Source organism: Neoarius graeffei, chromosome 9 (genome assembly GCF_027579695.1).
Source record: "Neoarius graeffei isolate fNeoGra1 chromosome 9, fNeoGra1.pri, whole genome shotgun sequence".
Taxonomy (NCBI): domain Eukaryota; kingdom Metazoa; phylum Chordata; class Actinopteri; order Siluriformes; family Ariidae; genus Neoarius; species Neoarius graeffei.
The window spans coordinates 17285366-17300338 of NC_083577.1; the positions used below are offsets into that span (position 1 = coordinate 17285366).

General features: G+C 41.5%; 1 protein-coding gene across 1 annotated transcript in view; it reads left to right on the plus strand.

Annotated features, from left to right (window-relative positions):
- The first annotated feature begins 2731 nt into the window (after window positions 1-2731).
- The window catches only part of LOC132892104 (interleukin-1 receptor type 2-like), a 62185-nt gene continuing 49943 nt past the window's right edge, over window positions 2732-14973 (plus strand). The window contains exon 1 of the mRNA XM_060930505.1: window positions 2732-2890. Coding sequence (XP_060786488.1) covers window positions 2732-2890 — 159 coding nt within the window. The remainder of the gene's footprint in view (window positions 2891-14973) is intronic.

Here is a 14973-nt window from a genome sequence, read left to right on the forward strand (position 1 = left end):
TTGTTTTCATTTTTGAAATGATTCATGGTGTTTTCTCCAGTAAACACCAGTCTTCTCCTTGCTGCTACAGTAGTTCTGCAGGCCCAAAACACACGACTTTGCTTCAGCTGTTTGCATGTCTAGCAGTTGCCATTGATGCACCCTGTTGTTCACCAATTGTGTGCATTCTTCTTAAAGTTAGTAAAAAAAACTATTGTAGAAAACAGTTTTAAGCTGTCGTATTTATCATTTTCTTTGCCATGGTATAGTCTTAATTTTTCCATTTAGAGGTCTTGAAAAGGTCTTAAAAGTCTTTAAATTTGTACTTGAAAAAATGTGCAGATACCCTGAGCCAGGTTAGATTGCTTTTATATCTCAGTCACTCAGGTCCAGGTTGGTTTCACAGATTATCACCTTACGAGCTTAGAGTTAATTACCTCCTCTGGACAAAAAAATCAAATCTTATTGCCACTTTAACAACAAGCTGCTGAAAGACAACATTTTCTGCAGCAATTTTGAACAGTTCTGGTTAAGGTGGAGATCTGAGAAAGCCAGCTTCATATCTCTGAAGCAGTGGTGGGAGGTTGGAAAGTCTCAGATATGAATTTTTTGTCAGCAGCACACATCCTTCTCTACAACACAACTCAAAATATCCATTCAGCACTTGGAGAATAGTATCCATGACATTGAGAGTGGCTTACATCTGAATAGAACTGGGCGATATGGCCTAAAAAAAACTTCGATTTTTTCACAAAAAATCCGATTTTCGATTTTAATCGATTTTTCCCCCTACTAAAAATCAAATTACAGATGACAAAGAAATGGTTCAAAACAATTTTTACCTTTACTTTGTTTTCTTATTTTTTATTTTTTATTTTTTTGTTCATATACAATACAATTATACAAAACAATCACAATACAACTACACAAAAAAACAGAATTCAAACACAACACCGAATTTAAAATTGAGTGAAAAACCAAAATTAACAGTGAGGAATAATGTGTATATGGAGATGTCCGTGTGTCTTTGTGAGTGTATATAAGGAGTAGTACTGACTTACTGTTGGACCGGGGAGATGGAGGCTAGATCGCAGAGAAGGAGGGTTTCAAAGGAAATGAGTATTATTATCTTTATGTAGGATAATAATAAGAGAAATAAGAATAGGAATAATTTGATTAACTGATTGATTATACAGATTGCCTGGGCACCCAAGTATGACCACGGTGTCGTCCCGCCCCTGCACAAGATATACCACAATGAGACGGCAGAGGGAAGGCCCTGCGTGCTAACCAGCCCATGGCCCCCAGCACCCCCCTCCCCCCACGACCCACCACACCTCGACTCCAGACCATCACGCAACACGCCATATTTGTCCTATGTAAGAATGTAAATGGCTATATTGTGGGCTTTCTCTAATGTATTGCATTAAAAGAAGTGTGCATGCAGGGTGAGTCTCTGCCCAGATTTCCCCCTGCACGCCACAACAACCCTGCGTACTCATAGATATATGCCTCCTCTAAATTGTGTTAGCATTAAAAGAAGCAAGGCGTGCAGTGAAACACCTGCAGAGGCATCTGCATGCACGCCTTGCTTGCCCTAGTCTATTTGTTGTTATTGGTAGATGTATGATGTATGCAATCTAATGTGTAGTGCATTTAAAAGAGAATAAGGCGTGTTGCGTATTGCCAGGAAGAGGTATGTGTGTGTGCGCAAAGGGCGAGTGCGCGGCAGGGGCCCAGAACCCACGAATAATGCACAGCACCGACTAACACCGGTCCCACATGGCAACCCGACAGGACCGGGCCGCCCGAGCCACCCATGGGGCTCATGCAGAACAGGGATGAGTGATCCCTTTACATGTATTTTGTTTTCACTTAAATTTCCCCTTTGGGGTTAAAGTGCAACCAGAAACCAAAAAGAAGCCAAAAAACAAGCTTGTAGATGAGATAACATCACGATAGCATCTGTGATTGCCTTCCACCGCGCCCCATTCTTATCATAAGGCACACAGTTCGAAAATGTGTCAGGGACGGCTGCTTGCTTTACTTTGGATGGTGTGCTAGTGCTGCGGTTGTTTTCATTCTGCTGGGAGCAGCGCTTCTCCCACTCCGCTGCATGCTTCTGTTTAAGGTGTTGGAATAAATTCGTCATGCTGCTTCCTATGGAAGCAACAGTTTTCAAACACACCTTACAACGAGGACTTGTTCGGTCTGCGTCTGACACCGCAAAACCGAACCAATTCCAGATCATGGAGGAAGTTACTCCTTTCTTGGGCACAAGTTGCGGCTTTCCCCCAATCGCTGTCATGTTGTTTGTGTGTGTCTATGGCAAGTGCGCGGGAGGAGGGCAAAAGTGTCAGTGCCCGATCCGTCACTGCTGCCCAATCTGTTCTGCACATGCGCAGAGGGGAGTGTCGGTGGTGGAAGTTAAAACTGAGAGAAAAACGATTTTCATAAAAACACATCGTCCTTAACTGTAAATTCGAATTAATCGAGAAAATTGATTTATCGCCCAGCTCTACATCTGAAACCAACTTCTGCTACCAGAAATTTACTGAACGATAAAAAGATGGCACTTAGAACTCTTTTGGAAGAGAGGGTGAAGGGAGCTCTGGTTAGATCGCGTTTCCAGAACATTAAGGACATGGATGCTTCAAGCTCCTCCTTCAATCTAGAGAGGAATACTGGGAGGAGGAAAATGATGACATTTCTGAAGCTCCCCAATGGGACAGTAACAACAGACCCCAAATAAATGAGGAACTGTGCCACTGATTTCTACACCAACTTGTTCTCAGCAGACCGCTGCAGTCCAGAGTGTGCTGCCAAGCTGCTCGAAGGGCTTCCACAGCTGAACCCACAAGAGAAAACTGATCTGGATCGAGAGCTCAGTTTGGAGGGACTAACTACAGCTGTCAGTCAGGTGGCTTCAGGCCGAGCACCAGGACTGGATGGGCTTACCGCCGATTTTTTTAAGCAGTTCTGGGGAAACATCGGCGCGGATCAACATGAGGTGCTACTAGAATGTTTTAATGGAGGGTCACTGCCTTCGTCTTGTCAAAGGGCAGTTCTCTCCTTTTTACCAAAAAAAGGGGATTTGGCACTTTTAAAAAACTGGAGACCAGTGGCTCTTTTATGCACTGACTAGAAAATACTCTCCAGAGCACTGGCTAACAGACTGAGAGACTACTTGGGCATAATTGTGCACGTGGACCAGACATATTGCATTCCAGGGAGAACTATATTGGACAATCTGTTTTTGATTCGGGATTTAATTGATGTTTGTAATGTTCATGATTTGAACCTTGATATAATTTCTTTGGACAAGGAAAAAGCTTTTGATAGGGTGGATCAGAATTATTTATTTTCTACACTGCATGCATTTGGGTTTGGTGATTCTTTTGTGTCATGGGTGGGTTTATTGTATGGTGGGGCAGAGTGCTTAGTTAAAGTGAGGAGCGGGTTGAGTCGGCCTTTTCCTGTGAGAAGGGGGATTAGACAGGGCTATCTCATCTCAGGGCCACTATACAGTCTGGTCATTGAGCCCCTACTGGGCAGGGTGAGGAATCACCTTCGTGGTGTCCTATTACCAGGGTCATGGCATGTTTCTGCTTTTAGAGTCTCTGCATATGTTGATGTAAATGTTTTTGTAAGAGACCAGAGAGACCTAGAAGCCTTGAAAGATAGCTTGAGGCTATATGAGAGAGCATCCTCAGCCAAAGTGAACTGGAGTAAGAGCAAGGCTTTTCAGATGGGCCAGTGGGAAGAGGGAACATTGCCGGCTCTGCCTGGAGGTCTACAGTGGAGAAGTAGGGGGTTAAAGGTCTTGGGGGTGTACTTGGGCACAGAAGGTTATCAACAGCAGAACTGGAAGGGTGTGAGTTAGAAGGTGTGTGCAAGGTTATCTAAATGGAAATGGTTGCTACCCCAGCTGTCATATAGGGGTCGAGTTCTGGTTGTCAGTAACTTGGTCGCTTCGACGCTGTGGCACAGACTGACTGTTCTCTCCCCACCTTAGAGGTCTGATTGAGGACATCCAGCGAACCATCTTGGACTTTTTCTGGACAGGACAGCAATGGGTATGGGCTTCAGCATTGTACCTGCCAGTGGAGGAGGGAGGGCAAGGCCTCATAGACATCTCTGCCCGGGTGATGGCTTTCAGGCTGCAGACTGCCCAGAGACTTGTTGTATCAGGTTGGTGTGAGGTGGCTGGAAATGGCCAGCGCTGTCCTGCCGAAAGCTGGGTGTCTGGGCTACAGTAAGCTTCTTGCTAAGGCAGGAGGACCTGACTGGACTTACCCCTTTCTACTCTTTGGTTTTAAAGTGTTGGAGAGTACTGAAGGTAACCAGAGATCCTGCTCCTGCAGCAGGCCTGTGGCTGTTGGAGGAGCCTTCGTTCAACAGTCTCATTAGAGTAGAGGTCCTGACATCAGCCAGTCTGAGATCATCTCTCAGAGAGGCTGGATGTGTAAAGCTTGGCCACCTGCTGATGCCAGTGGAGGTCCTGGAGCAGATCAATAAACATCAGACCGAGGCTGCTGTCCAGAGTGGTGGAGGAGATGTTAGGATCATTACCAGAAAGTCTGAAGGCCTTTATCACGGAGGGTGCTTCCCTTCCTGATCACTGGGATGAAGCTGCTGAGTACGCCTTTCCTTGCCTGGATGTTAGTGCCACTATTGCTGAATGGCAAGAGGGAGAAGATGGTCTCCTTTCCTCCAGAGCACCACAGCTGGGAAAGTTCGAAGGTTTGGGGAAGAAAGCGCTGTATTGCACGTGTGTGAAAGTACAGAACTTTCAGTCACTTAAGGACATAAAAGCCTCAAGGTGGACTGAGTTTTTTGGCCCAGGCTTGTCCCCGAAAGGCTGCTGGCAGTCCCTGTATAAACGGCCTGTTGAAAAACGGGCAGCTGACCTCCAGTGGAGGGTCGTGCACGGGGCAATAGCCACAAACAGACACACAGCAGCACGCCTGGATCCTGATCACGGGGGAGGGTTGTTTTTCTGTTCGCAACCAGAGACTTTAGCACATTTATTTGTTCAGTGTTCACGTTTAGTTGCACTTTTTGATCTGTTGAGGGTACTGGTTCAGGGTTTGGGGGAGCACTTTTATTTTCAGTTGTTTGTTTATGGTCCAAAGTATTCAGCAAAGAAAGGAAAGATTCACTTACTGATTAATTTTTTGTTTGCCACTGCAAAGCTGTCTATTTGGTTGAGTTGTAAGAACAGGCGTCAGGGTGTGGGCTCTGTGGACGCTGAGCAGATCTGCAGAGGACTTCTTAGACCACGGATCAGAGAGGAACATGGTTTTTATACTTTGGTGGATGATCTTATAACTTTCAGTGACCTGTGGGCTGTAGGAGGTGTATTGTGTACTCTCTGAATCAAGGGAGAGTTGTTGCTCTCATTTTTTTTGTGTTTTTTCTACGTGAGCAATGATAAAAGTTAACTGATACCTTTTGTTTTTACTTTTTGTTTAATAAAGGTTTTCTTAAGTCAAAGTCTCTCTCTCTCTCTTGCTGTGTTTTTGTCTCTCTCTCTGTCTTTCTCTCTCTCTCCCGCTCTGTTTTTGTCTCTCTCTGTTTCTGTCTTACTGTCTCTGTGTCTTTGCCTCTCTGTCTGTCTCTGTATGTGTCTTGCTTTCTCTTTCTCGCTCTGTGTTTGTCTTGCTCTGTCTCGTTTTTTGTCTTTGTCTCTTTGCCTCTCTGTTGCTGTTTTCCCCTCTCTCTCTGTCTCTGTGTCTCTCTTTGTTTGTCTTGCTCTCTATCTGTCTCATTTTCTGTCTCTCTCTCTCTCTCTCTCTCTCTCTCACACACACACACACACACACACACACACGCGTGCGCGGTTTGAAAGCTATCACTATGGTTATAAATTTCTGAAAACAGTGGTTTGTTGAACAGTTATTCTTGCTCCGTTTCCTCAGGGGTTGTGAATGTTGTAGCCTGAACATGAACCTGAGGCTCCACATCACTGTCTCCTCATGAAGAATGGAGAAGAGTTTTAGTAAGAATGTACTTAACCATTGTTTGTTTGTTCCCAGGTTTTCTTTGCGTCAGTGCGTTCCGGAGGTTCCAGCCAGGTCTACTTCATGACACTAGGACGCACATCCTTACTCAGCTGGTAAACACTCCCACTCAGCCTGGAATGACGACATCCCTTTTTACAAGATGGCAGCGTCAGGAAAACCTACAACCACCACACATCTAAAGTACAACCAAAGATCCTCAGTGTGACGAGCAGAAACCACGTTACGCTAAATGACCCTCACCTGCTGTCATAAACTGGACTGAGTAGCTGTAAAGAAATTTAGATGAAGAAAAAAAAAAACAAGTGTGAGAAAGGGAGAAGGTTCTGGGTGACAGGTTTTATCTTACAGTATTATTGCTAGCCTGTGTACATGTTTTCCTTCTGTAGAAATCCCTGATTGACCAAGTGGTAGAGTGAGGGTATAACTGATGGGGGGAATACGTCGTAGTTTCAGAACAGAAGGTAAAATGAAGCGCGTGTGTGTGTTTATTCGGTAGGTCCTGGGAAAGTGAAGTGTATTCATGTTATGGACAGGTATGTGTGTGTGTGAGACGCGTCGAGGACGGAGATGGACCACGAAAGAATATTTTAATGCTATTATTATTATTATTATTATTATTCACTAAATATGCAGATTCTCATAATCTTCTACCTGTGATTTTAAGGCTCACGCGTTCTCATTCTCACTGTTCTCTTCATTTCACTGAAGCCCAAGTCGACACCCTAATTTTTTTATTTGTATTTTTTAAATTATTATTATTATTATTATTATTATTATTATTAAGTCAGAGAGAGCCACAAGCATGGACTTTTGCATGTTAATTCGTGACGCCAACTCCTCCGTCTCACCTGACAGCTGAGCATTGGCACTCTCTCGCCTCTAGTTAGTTTTATAGACTGCGTGTGAAATGACACCTGCTGTGAATGTGTGATATGAAATTGAAAGGAAGCAGTGAGGTGTTCCTTCAGTCATGTGAGCAGATTCAGTGAAATTTTGGATTCAGTCACAGCTTGTGATGAGGAGGAACATCTGACCCAGAAAACTTCTGTTCATGCCATTACGTGGATGACATGACGTGATGTTTTTTGTTTTTGTTTTTTCCCCTTGGATTTTTCCAGATATATACGATGCACTAAGTGGGAATGTAGTGTGAAAATACTGTCTGTTCTTGTGCTAAAAGTTGAAAGGCATGACTCCACGCTGTTTTATTTTCTTCCTTTGACAATGTTTAACAGAGTAACAATTTACAAACTGAGCCGTCTGAGTCTATAGTGCGTGTCTTTGGAGTTGTTCACCGTTGTACGCAGTCATTTGTGTTCAGCATCATCTCTTCACCGTTCCATTTCAGTCCAATCCAGACTGTAAGGGTATCTGACCTCCTCAGTGTTGCGTACATTCAGCACGATCAGTGTGATTTTCTCCGCCTTCTCCGTGGGTTCCTGTCAGGTGACCTGCCGCTTGTTGATATTAAACATGTTCCTTTAGAGCGTAACACAGCGTTGTGTGTTACTGAAAGTGTTTCAGCTGTACAGCTTGGTGTATATGTGATTCTGAGGAGAGCAATAGCAATCTCACCACACACACACACACACACACACACACACACACACACACACACACACCTCACACACAGACTAGTACTGTCCTGTTTCATTGCTCTTCTCTCTGTAGATCTCTTTCAGTTTATAAACTGCCAACATTTTGTCAGTTCTTAAACACACTCTTTCAAAACAACACAGCTGCTGTTACTCCACAAAATAAACACTGCAATGTGGTTTATACATTTTAGTCCTTCAGTATGGACACACGAATTAAACTGATATTACAACTAGCAGATTTTTTTTTAAGTGTGTGTGTGTGTGTACTATATTTACATAATGAAGGCTAACACTGTGGGGGTTTTGGGTCCATCATCAAATATTTTTCATATTTACCTTGTCTTTTCCCTTCAGTTTTACAATTATGCTCCTACACACACACACACACACACACACGCGCGGACCATTCACCACCATATTTTTTGTTAGGTGCTTTTATTAAATTGTTTGTATAATTTTATTTAATGCTAATAAGTATTAATTATTGTTCAAGTTTAGATTTCCTTTCAGCTTCATGCAAAAAGATTATGGCTTGCAGTGTTTGCATAAGAAAATAAAACCAATTCTACTCCAATAACAAAAAGCAGAAACTTAAGACCTGACGTTAAGGAACCACTACATGAAACACAAACTTGTTCTGTTGTTTTTCTTTTCTCAGAGCTCCGAGTGCTCCAGTTCTAGATATAGTTAAGAAGCTTAACTATGGACCCTTTTCAGTCACGTGACCTTCGTAAACGCGACCGCCATTTTGGACATGTAGTGGACTTCGGCTCAAATCGGTTTGAATGCGAGGAAGGCGACAAACATAAAAGAAAAAGGAGCAAGATGCAGAAAACTGTATTTACTAGTTTACTGTAATTATGATCTGGCAGCTACTTACACCGGATCCAGTGTAAATAGCTGCCGGAGCCAACGTCCGGCCGGGCCGCGAGCGAGCGCGCGCCGGCTCCGCGGCCACCGGCTCCGGCCGGGCCGCGAGCGAGCGCGCGCCGGCTCCGCGGCCACCGGCTCCGGCCGGGCCGCGAGCGAGCGCGCTCCGGAACCTCGGACGTTGGCTCCGGCGGCTATTTACACTGGATCCGGTGTAAGTAGCTGCCAGATCATAATTACAGTAAACTAGAATGGAATGTTAACAGCAATGTAATGCCTTTTCTGGCTAATTTTATTCGTCTTACCTCCAACAAAGTGGTCACTACACAAGCGCTGGTGTGTCGCTATCCATCTTCTCCGTCGGTCAGCATCTACCGGGATCCGATAAAATGATAACCCTTGCCTTGTTTGTTGATGGTTACTACATCCAGGTGCACAACAACATAGTGGCATGATGGAAGTCTTGCTGAAAATAAACACTTTCTTTGCTGCCGTTCCTCAATTCTGGCTGTGGTAAACTACTGGTAGTACACGTCCAAAATGGCGGCCGCATTTGTCGTGACGTCACGTGAAAAGGGTCCATAGCCTATTTCTCTACTGTTCATTTCAGTCTCTACAGCCGTACAGCGAGTCGAGTGCAGTCGTAATGTAGTGCTCACTTAATATAATGTTCACCTGTTGAGGAAAATGTTTACAGATGCAAACGTTGAGCTACACTAATGTTCAATTTATTTATGTTTTCTCTTACAGAACTCTTAGCTTTTTTGTATTGACTTTTTTTTGTCAGTATTTCTCTTCTCAGTTGTTTAAGGCTAATAACTTGGACAGATAATGATGTTTAATGGATAACGACGTTTCAGAACCGTTCCCGGCTGATCTGGATGTCTGTGTTTCAGTCGTGGCACTGTATCATTCGTCCTCTCTGTGTATGGCAGGAAGTCCTGTATTTTTCTGATGGTCCTTTTGTTTTTTGTTTTGTTTTTTTCCTTTGAAAATAAATTCCTAAAGTAACTTAAGGAATTTTCTGTGTTATTTTTTTCCTCTCAAGGTGTTTCTTTTTAAGTGATGAGTGGAAATTTTCTTGATACCGTCATTTGTTTCCTCTTTATTTTTGATGACATTTCTTCCACACTCTTAAAGTAGTTTTTTAATTGAATCGTCAGATGTTCTTGCACAGCAGAATTCAGGGAAATAAATAAATAGAGAAATAAATGAAAAGTCTGTCCACTACCAGGAATTTCTAAAATCTGCTTTACTAATCCATTATTTAAAACTCAGTTTGTTATACATCTTTTGAGAAATCCACATAAGACATCGAAAGCTATCAGAAAACCTGGTTTCCTGTCCTCTGTATTAATGTCCCTCCTGATTTCTGTCAGTTACGGCTTTATCTCATTTATATGAGAAATATCTCTCAAAATTGTGCTCATTTTTGGTGGAATAAAACCAGCTGTTGGTGGTGCAGTCATATCTCTCAGACTCACTTCTTCACAACAAAATGCCAAGCTGTAATTTTTTAAATTTTATATATTTTTAAAATTATTATATTTTTTTTAATCCTGTTGGTTCCTCATACAGGGTGATTAAACTTGACTCGGTTCGCTGACTGTCTAAAAGCAACTCAGGTTTTGTGAAATCTTCCTGCTGTCCTCGGATCGAATTAATATAAATCGAAAGTAAAAAGTAAACATTGTTTTGTGCTTAAATATAAAAATGCTGTCATATAAAGTTGTACCAGGCTTTTTTAAATTGAAAATATTTTATATGCTTGATAATATTTGTGGCTGGAAATGAAGTAAATCTGCTGGGTGAGTTTCATCAGACGTGAGATGAAATGCTGACTGCTTATAGTGATGCATTTTCTTTTATGTCACATTTCCTTGACGACCAAGTATGAGCACTTGTTACTGTCATTTGTTGCACAACGTCACATCGTCTTGGGAGTTCCTGTTGTGTGTGAGAGAGAAGGAGAATTTTCATCTTGATGACACAGTCACTGGCATACAGGATGCCACAAAAAAAATCTTGGATGACTTCCTACAAAGTGCATTTTTGTGTGTGCGTATGCGCACCTGCATTGTTCCTGTGTGTGCCCATTGTTTTACATGGGGTGTGTGTAAAATGTATATTCCTAAAAGACCTAAAAAGAAAATCCCAGTGTGTGCTAAAGTCGCAGATTAAGTGTATAGAGGATGATACCCACTCTGACTCACCGCTACTCTATAGAGTTTCCACTGCTTGATTCATGTTTGAACGTGAGCTTCTTAGTCATTGTGCTTATGTGATGAGATACCTTGTTTATTATATACATACTCAGGTTGATACAAATACAATAGATAGGTAGATAGATCGATTGATCAATCTCATTGATGAGCATGCAGAGTGAAGGCTAGCCCATGTGTTCCAGTCCCACAGAAGAGCTACTGTAGCACAAATTGCTGAAAAAGTGAATGCTCGTGAAAACAGCAAAGTGTCAGAACACACAGTGCATCGCAACTTGCTGTGTGGCTGCAGGATGCCACACTGACTCCTGCATACCACCAAACGCACCTACAATGAGCACATGAGCATCAGATCTGGACCATGGCACAATGGAAGAAGGTGGCCTGGTCTGATTAATCATGTTTTCTTTTACATCATGTTAATAGTCAGGTATGTGTGCATCTCTTACCTGGGGAAGAGATGGCACCAGGATGTACTATGGGAAGACAAGTGATGCTCTGGGTAATGTTCTGCTGGGAAACTGTGGGTTCTGGCATTCATCTGGAAATCACTTTGACACATACCATTGTTATAAACCAAGTACACTCCTTCATGGCACCGCTATTCCCTAATATCAGTGGCCTCTTTCAGCAAGATAATGCTCCTTGCCGCACTGCAAAACCTGTTCAGGAATGATTTGAGAAACATGACTGAGAGTTTAAGGTGTTGACCTCAAAGTTCCCCAGACCTCAATCCAATTGAGCATCTGTGGGACGTACCAGATAAACAAGTCCAATCCATGGAGTTGCACCTCACAACTTACAGGACATGAAGGATCTGCTGCTAATGTCCTGTCTGCTCTGCGTGTGGCCAGAAGTCCTGATGGTCCTTTGTAATTTAAGGAATGTTACGTGGGTTTTTTTTTCTCTTGCTCAAGGTGTTAAACTACCATCTATTTTATGATCATTTTAGTTAGGTTTTCTTTTATGTGAATTGTATTTTGTTATTATGTTGTAAATGAGTCATATATGCATATTACGAATTACAAGTTTTTATTAACAAAATTCTATTCTAGTGTATTTTAGCATTTTGTTTCATAAGATGGTAATTATGAGAGTTTATGAAAACCTAAATGATATTGAACTGCTGAGCCAGCATCGAACACATTCATGTCCGTTTCAGTTTTAAATCGAGCTGGTGCATACTAAACCTAATTACAAGTGTGTGTGTGTGTGTGTGTGTGTGTAATATATATGAATGAAAAAAAAATTATATATATATATATATATATATATATATATATATATATATATATATATATATATATAGTGGTGCCTGAAAGTTTGTGAACCCTTTAGAATTTTCTATATTTCTGCAAAAATATGACCTAAAACATCATCAGATTTTCACACAAGTCCTAAAAGTAGATAAAGAGAACCCAGTTAAACAAATGAGACAAAAATATTATACTTGGTCATTTATTTATTGAGGAAAATGATCCAATATTACATATCTGTCAGTGGCAAAAGTATGTGAACCTTTGCATTTAGTATCTGGTGTGACCCCCTTGTGCAGCAGTAACTGCAGCTAGACGTTTCTGGTAACTGTTGATCAGCCCTGCACACTGGCTTGGATGAATTTTAGCCCATTCCTCTATACAGAACAGCTTCAACTCTGGGATGTTGGTGGGTTTCCTCACATGAACTGCTCGCTTCAGGTCCTTCCACAACATTTCAATTGGATTAAGGTCAGGACTTTGACTTGGCCATTCCAAAACATTAACTTTATTCTTCTTTAACCATTCTTTGGTAGAATGACTTGTGTGCTTAGAGTCGTTGTCTTCACTGTAAAAAAAAATAGTTGAGAATACTTGAAATTTCAAGGCAACCGTCTGCATTAAGAATTTTATGTTTTGCCAACGATGTGCCCATGATAATCCAAACTATGATAAAACTGTTATCTTTATTAAGAATTCTTAATTAAGTCAATTTTCAATTCCTCATTCTGCCAACATAGTTTTCTCTTTTTCATAGTTTTCTCATAGTTTTCTTAATTTATCATTAAACTATACATGCCTTTTTTCATTGTTCTACACAATTACAAAAATTTTTAAAACCCATGTTGTGGGTATGGCATCGTGGCTCAGGTGGATAAGGCACCATGCCCTAAATCCGGGGACCCAGGTTTGATTCCGACGCAAGGTCATTTCCCGGTCCTGCTCATTTCCTGTCTCTACACTGTCCTATCCAAATAAAGGTGAAAAAAGCCCCCCAAAAAAGTCTGATTGCCTTTTTGTACTACTGTGAATGCCACTGTTCAGCAAAAAGAGAAATCTATGTTGGCAGAATGAGGAATTGAAAATTGACTTAATTAAGAATTCTTAATAAAGATAACAGTTTTATCATAGTTTGGATTATCATGGGCACATCATTGGCAAAACATAAAATTCTTAATGCAGACTGTTGCCTTGAAATTTCAAGTATTCTCAACTATTCTTTTTTTACAGTGTTGCTGCATGACCCACCTTCTCTTGAGATTCAGTTCATGGACAGATGTCCTGACATTTTCCTTTAGAATTTGCTGGTATAATTCAGAATTCATTGTTCCATCAATGATGACAAGCCGTCCTGGCTAAGATGCAGCAAAACAGGCCCAAACCATGATACTACCACCGCCATGTTTCACAGATGGGATAAGGTTCTTATGCTGGAATGCAGTGTTTTCCTTTCTCCAAACATAACGCTTCTCATTTAAACCAAAAAATTCTATTTTGGCCTCATCCATCCACAAAACATTTTTCCAATAGCCTTCTGGTTTGTCCATGTGATCTTTAGCAAACTGCAGATGTGCAGCAATGTTCTTTTTGGAGAGCAGTGCCTTTCTCCTTGCAACCCTGCCATGCACACAATTGTTTTTCAGTGTTCTCCTGATGGTGGACTCATAAACTTTAACATTAGCCAATGTGAGCAAGGCCTTCAGTTGTTTAGAAGTTACCCTGGGGTCCTTTGTGACCTCGCTGACTATTACACGCCTTGCTCTTGGAGTGATCTTTGTGGGTCAACCACTCCTGGGGAGGGTAACAATGGTCTTGAATTTTCTCCATTTGTACACAATCTGTCTGACTGTGGATTGGTGGAGTCCAAACTCTTTAGAGATGGCTTTGTAACCTTTTCCAGCCTGATTAGCATCAACAATGCTTTTTCTGAGGTCCTCAGAAATCTCCTTTGTTTGTGCCATGATACACTTCCACAAACATGTGTTGTGAAGATCAGACTTTGATAGATCCCTGTTCTTTAAATAAAACAGGGTGCCCACTCACACCTGATTGTCATCCCATTGATTGAAAACACCTGACTCTAATTTCAGCTTCAAATTAACTGCTAAACCTAGAGGTTCACATACTTTTGCCACTCACAGATATGTAATATTGGATCATTTTCCTCAATAAATAAATGACCATGTATAATATTTTTGTCTCATTTGTTTAACTGGGTTCTCTTTATCTACTTTTAGGACTTGTGTGAAAATCTGATGATGTTTTAGGTCATATTTATGAAGAAATATAGAAAATTCTAAAGGGTTCACAGACTTTCAAGCACCACTGTATATATATATATGAATGTGTGTGGACATGAGTGTACTGGGAAATGTACCATTCATATTTTTCATATGAGCTACAGCCAGAACATATTTCTCTATATGTCACTTGTGAGGAAATTGATGAATTGTTTTGATAAATTTAGGTACTTTTTGTTAGTGAATGTGTCTTATATAATAATAATAATAAAAAAATCACATGTTGGCTTGAGGAGATGAAGTTTATCATTGTGTGTTGGAAAAACTTGCATTTTTCATATGAAATACATTGCGGATCTGAGTGACATATTTAAATCAAATCAAATCAAATCAAGTTTATTTGTACAGCGCTTTTAACAATAAACAATGTCGCAAAGCAGCTTTACAGAATTTGAACGACTTAAAACATGAGCTAATTTTATCCCTAATCTATCCCCAATGAGCAAGCCTGTAGCGACGGTGGCAAGGAAAAACTCCCTCAGATGACATGAGGAAGAAACCTCGAGAGGAACCAGACTCAAAAGGGAACCCATCCTCATTTGGGCAACAACAGACAGCCTGACTATAATATTAACAGTTTTAACAGGTATAACCCTCAACTGTCCTCATGGGGCCGTCCTTCACAGGAGTGGGGCGATAAAACTCCGACCAGACACAGGGCACCAGGATGGATCAAGCAGGTCCGAGGGGCAGAAGAGGCCAGCATCCCAATCCCAGGATCA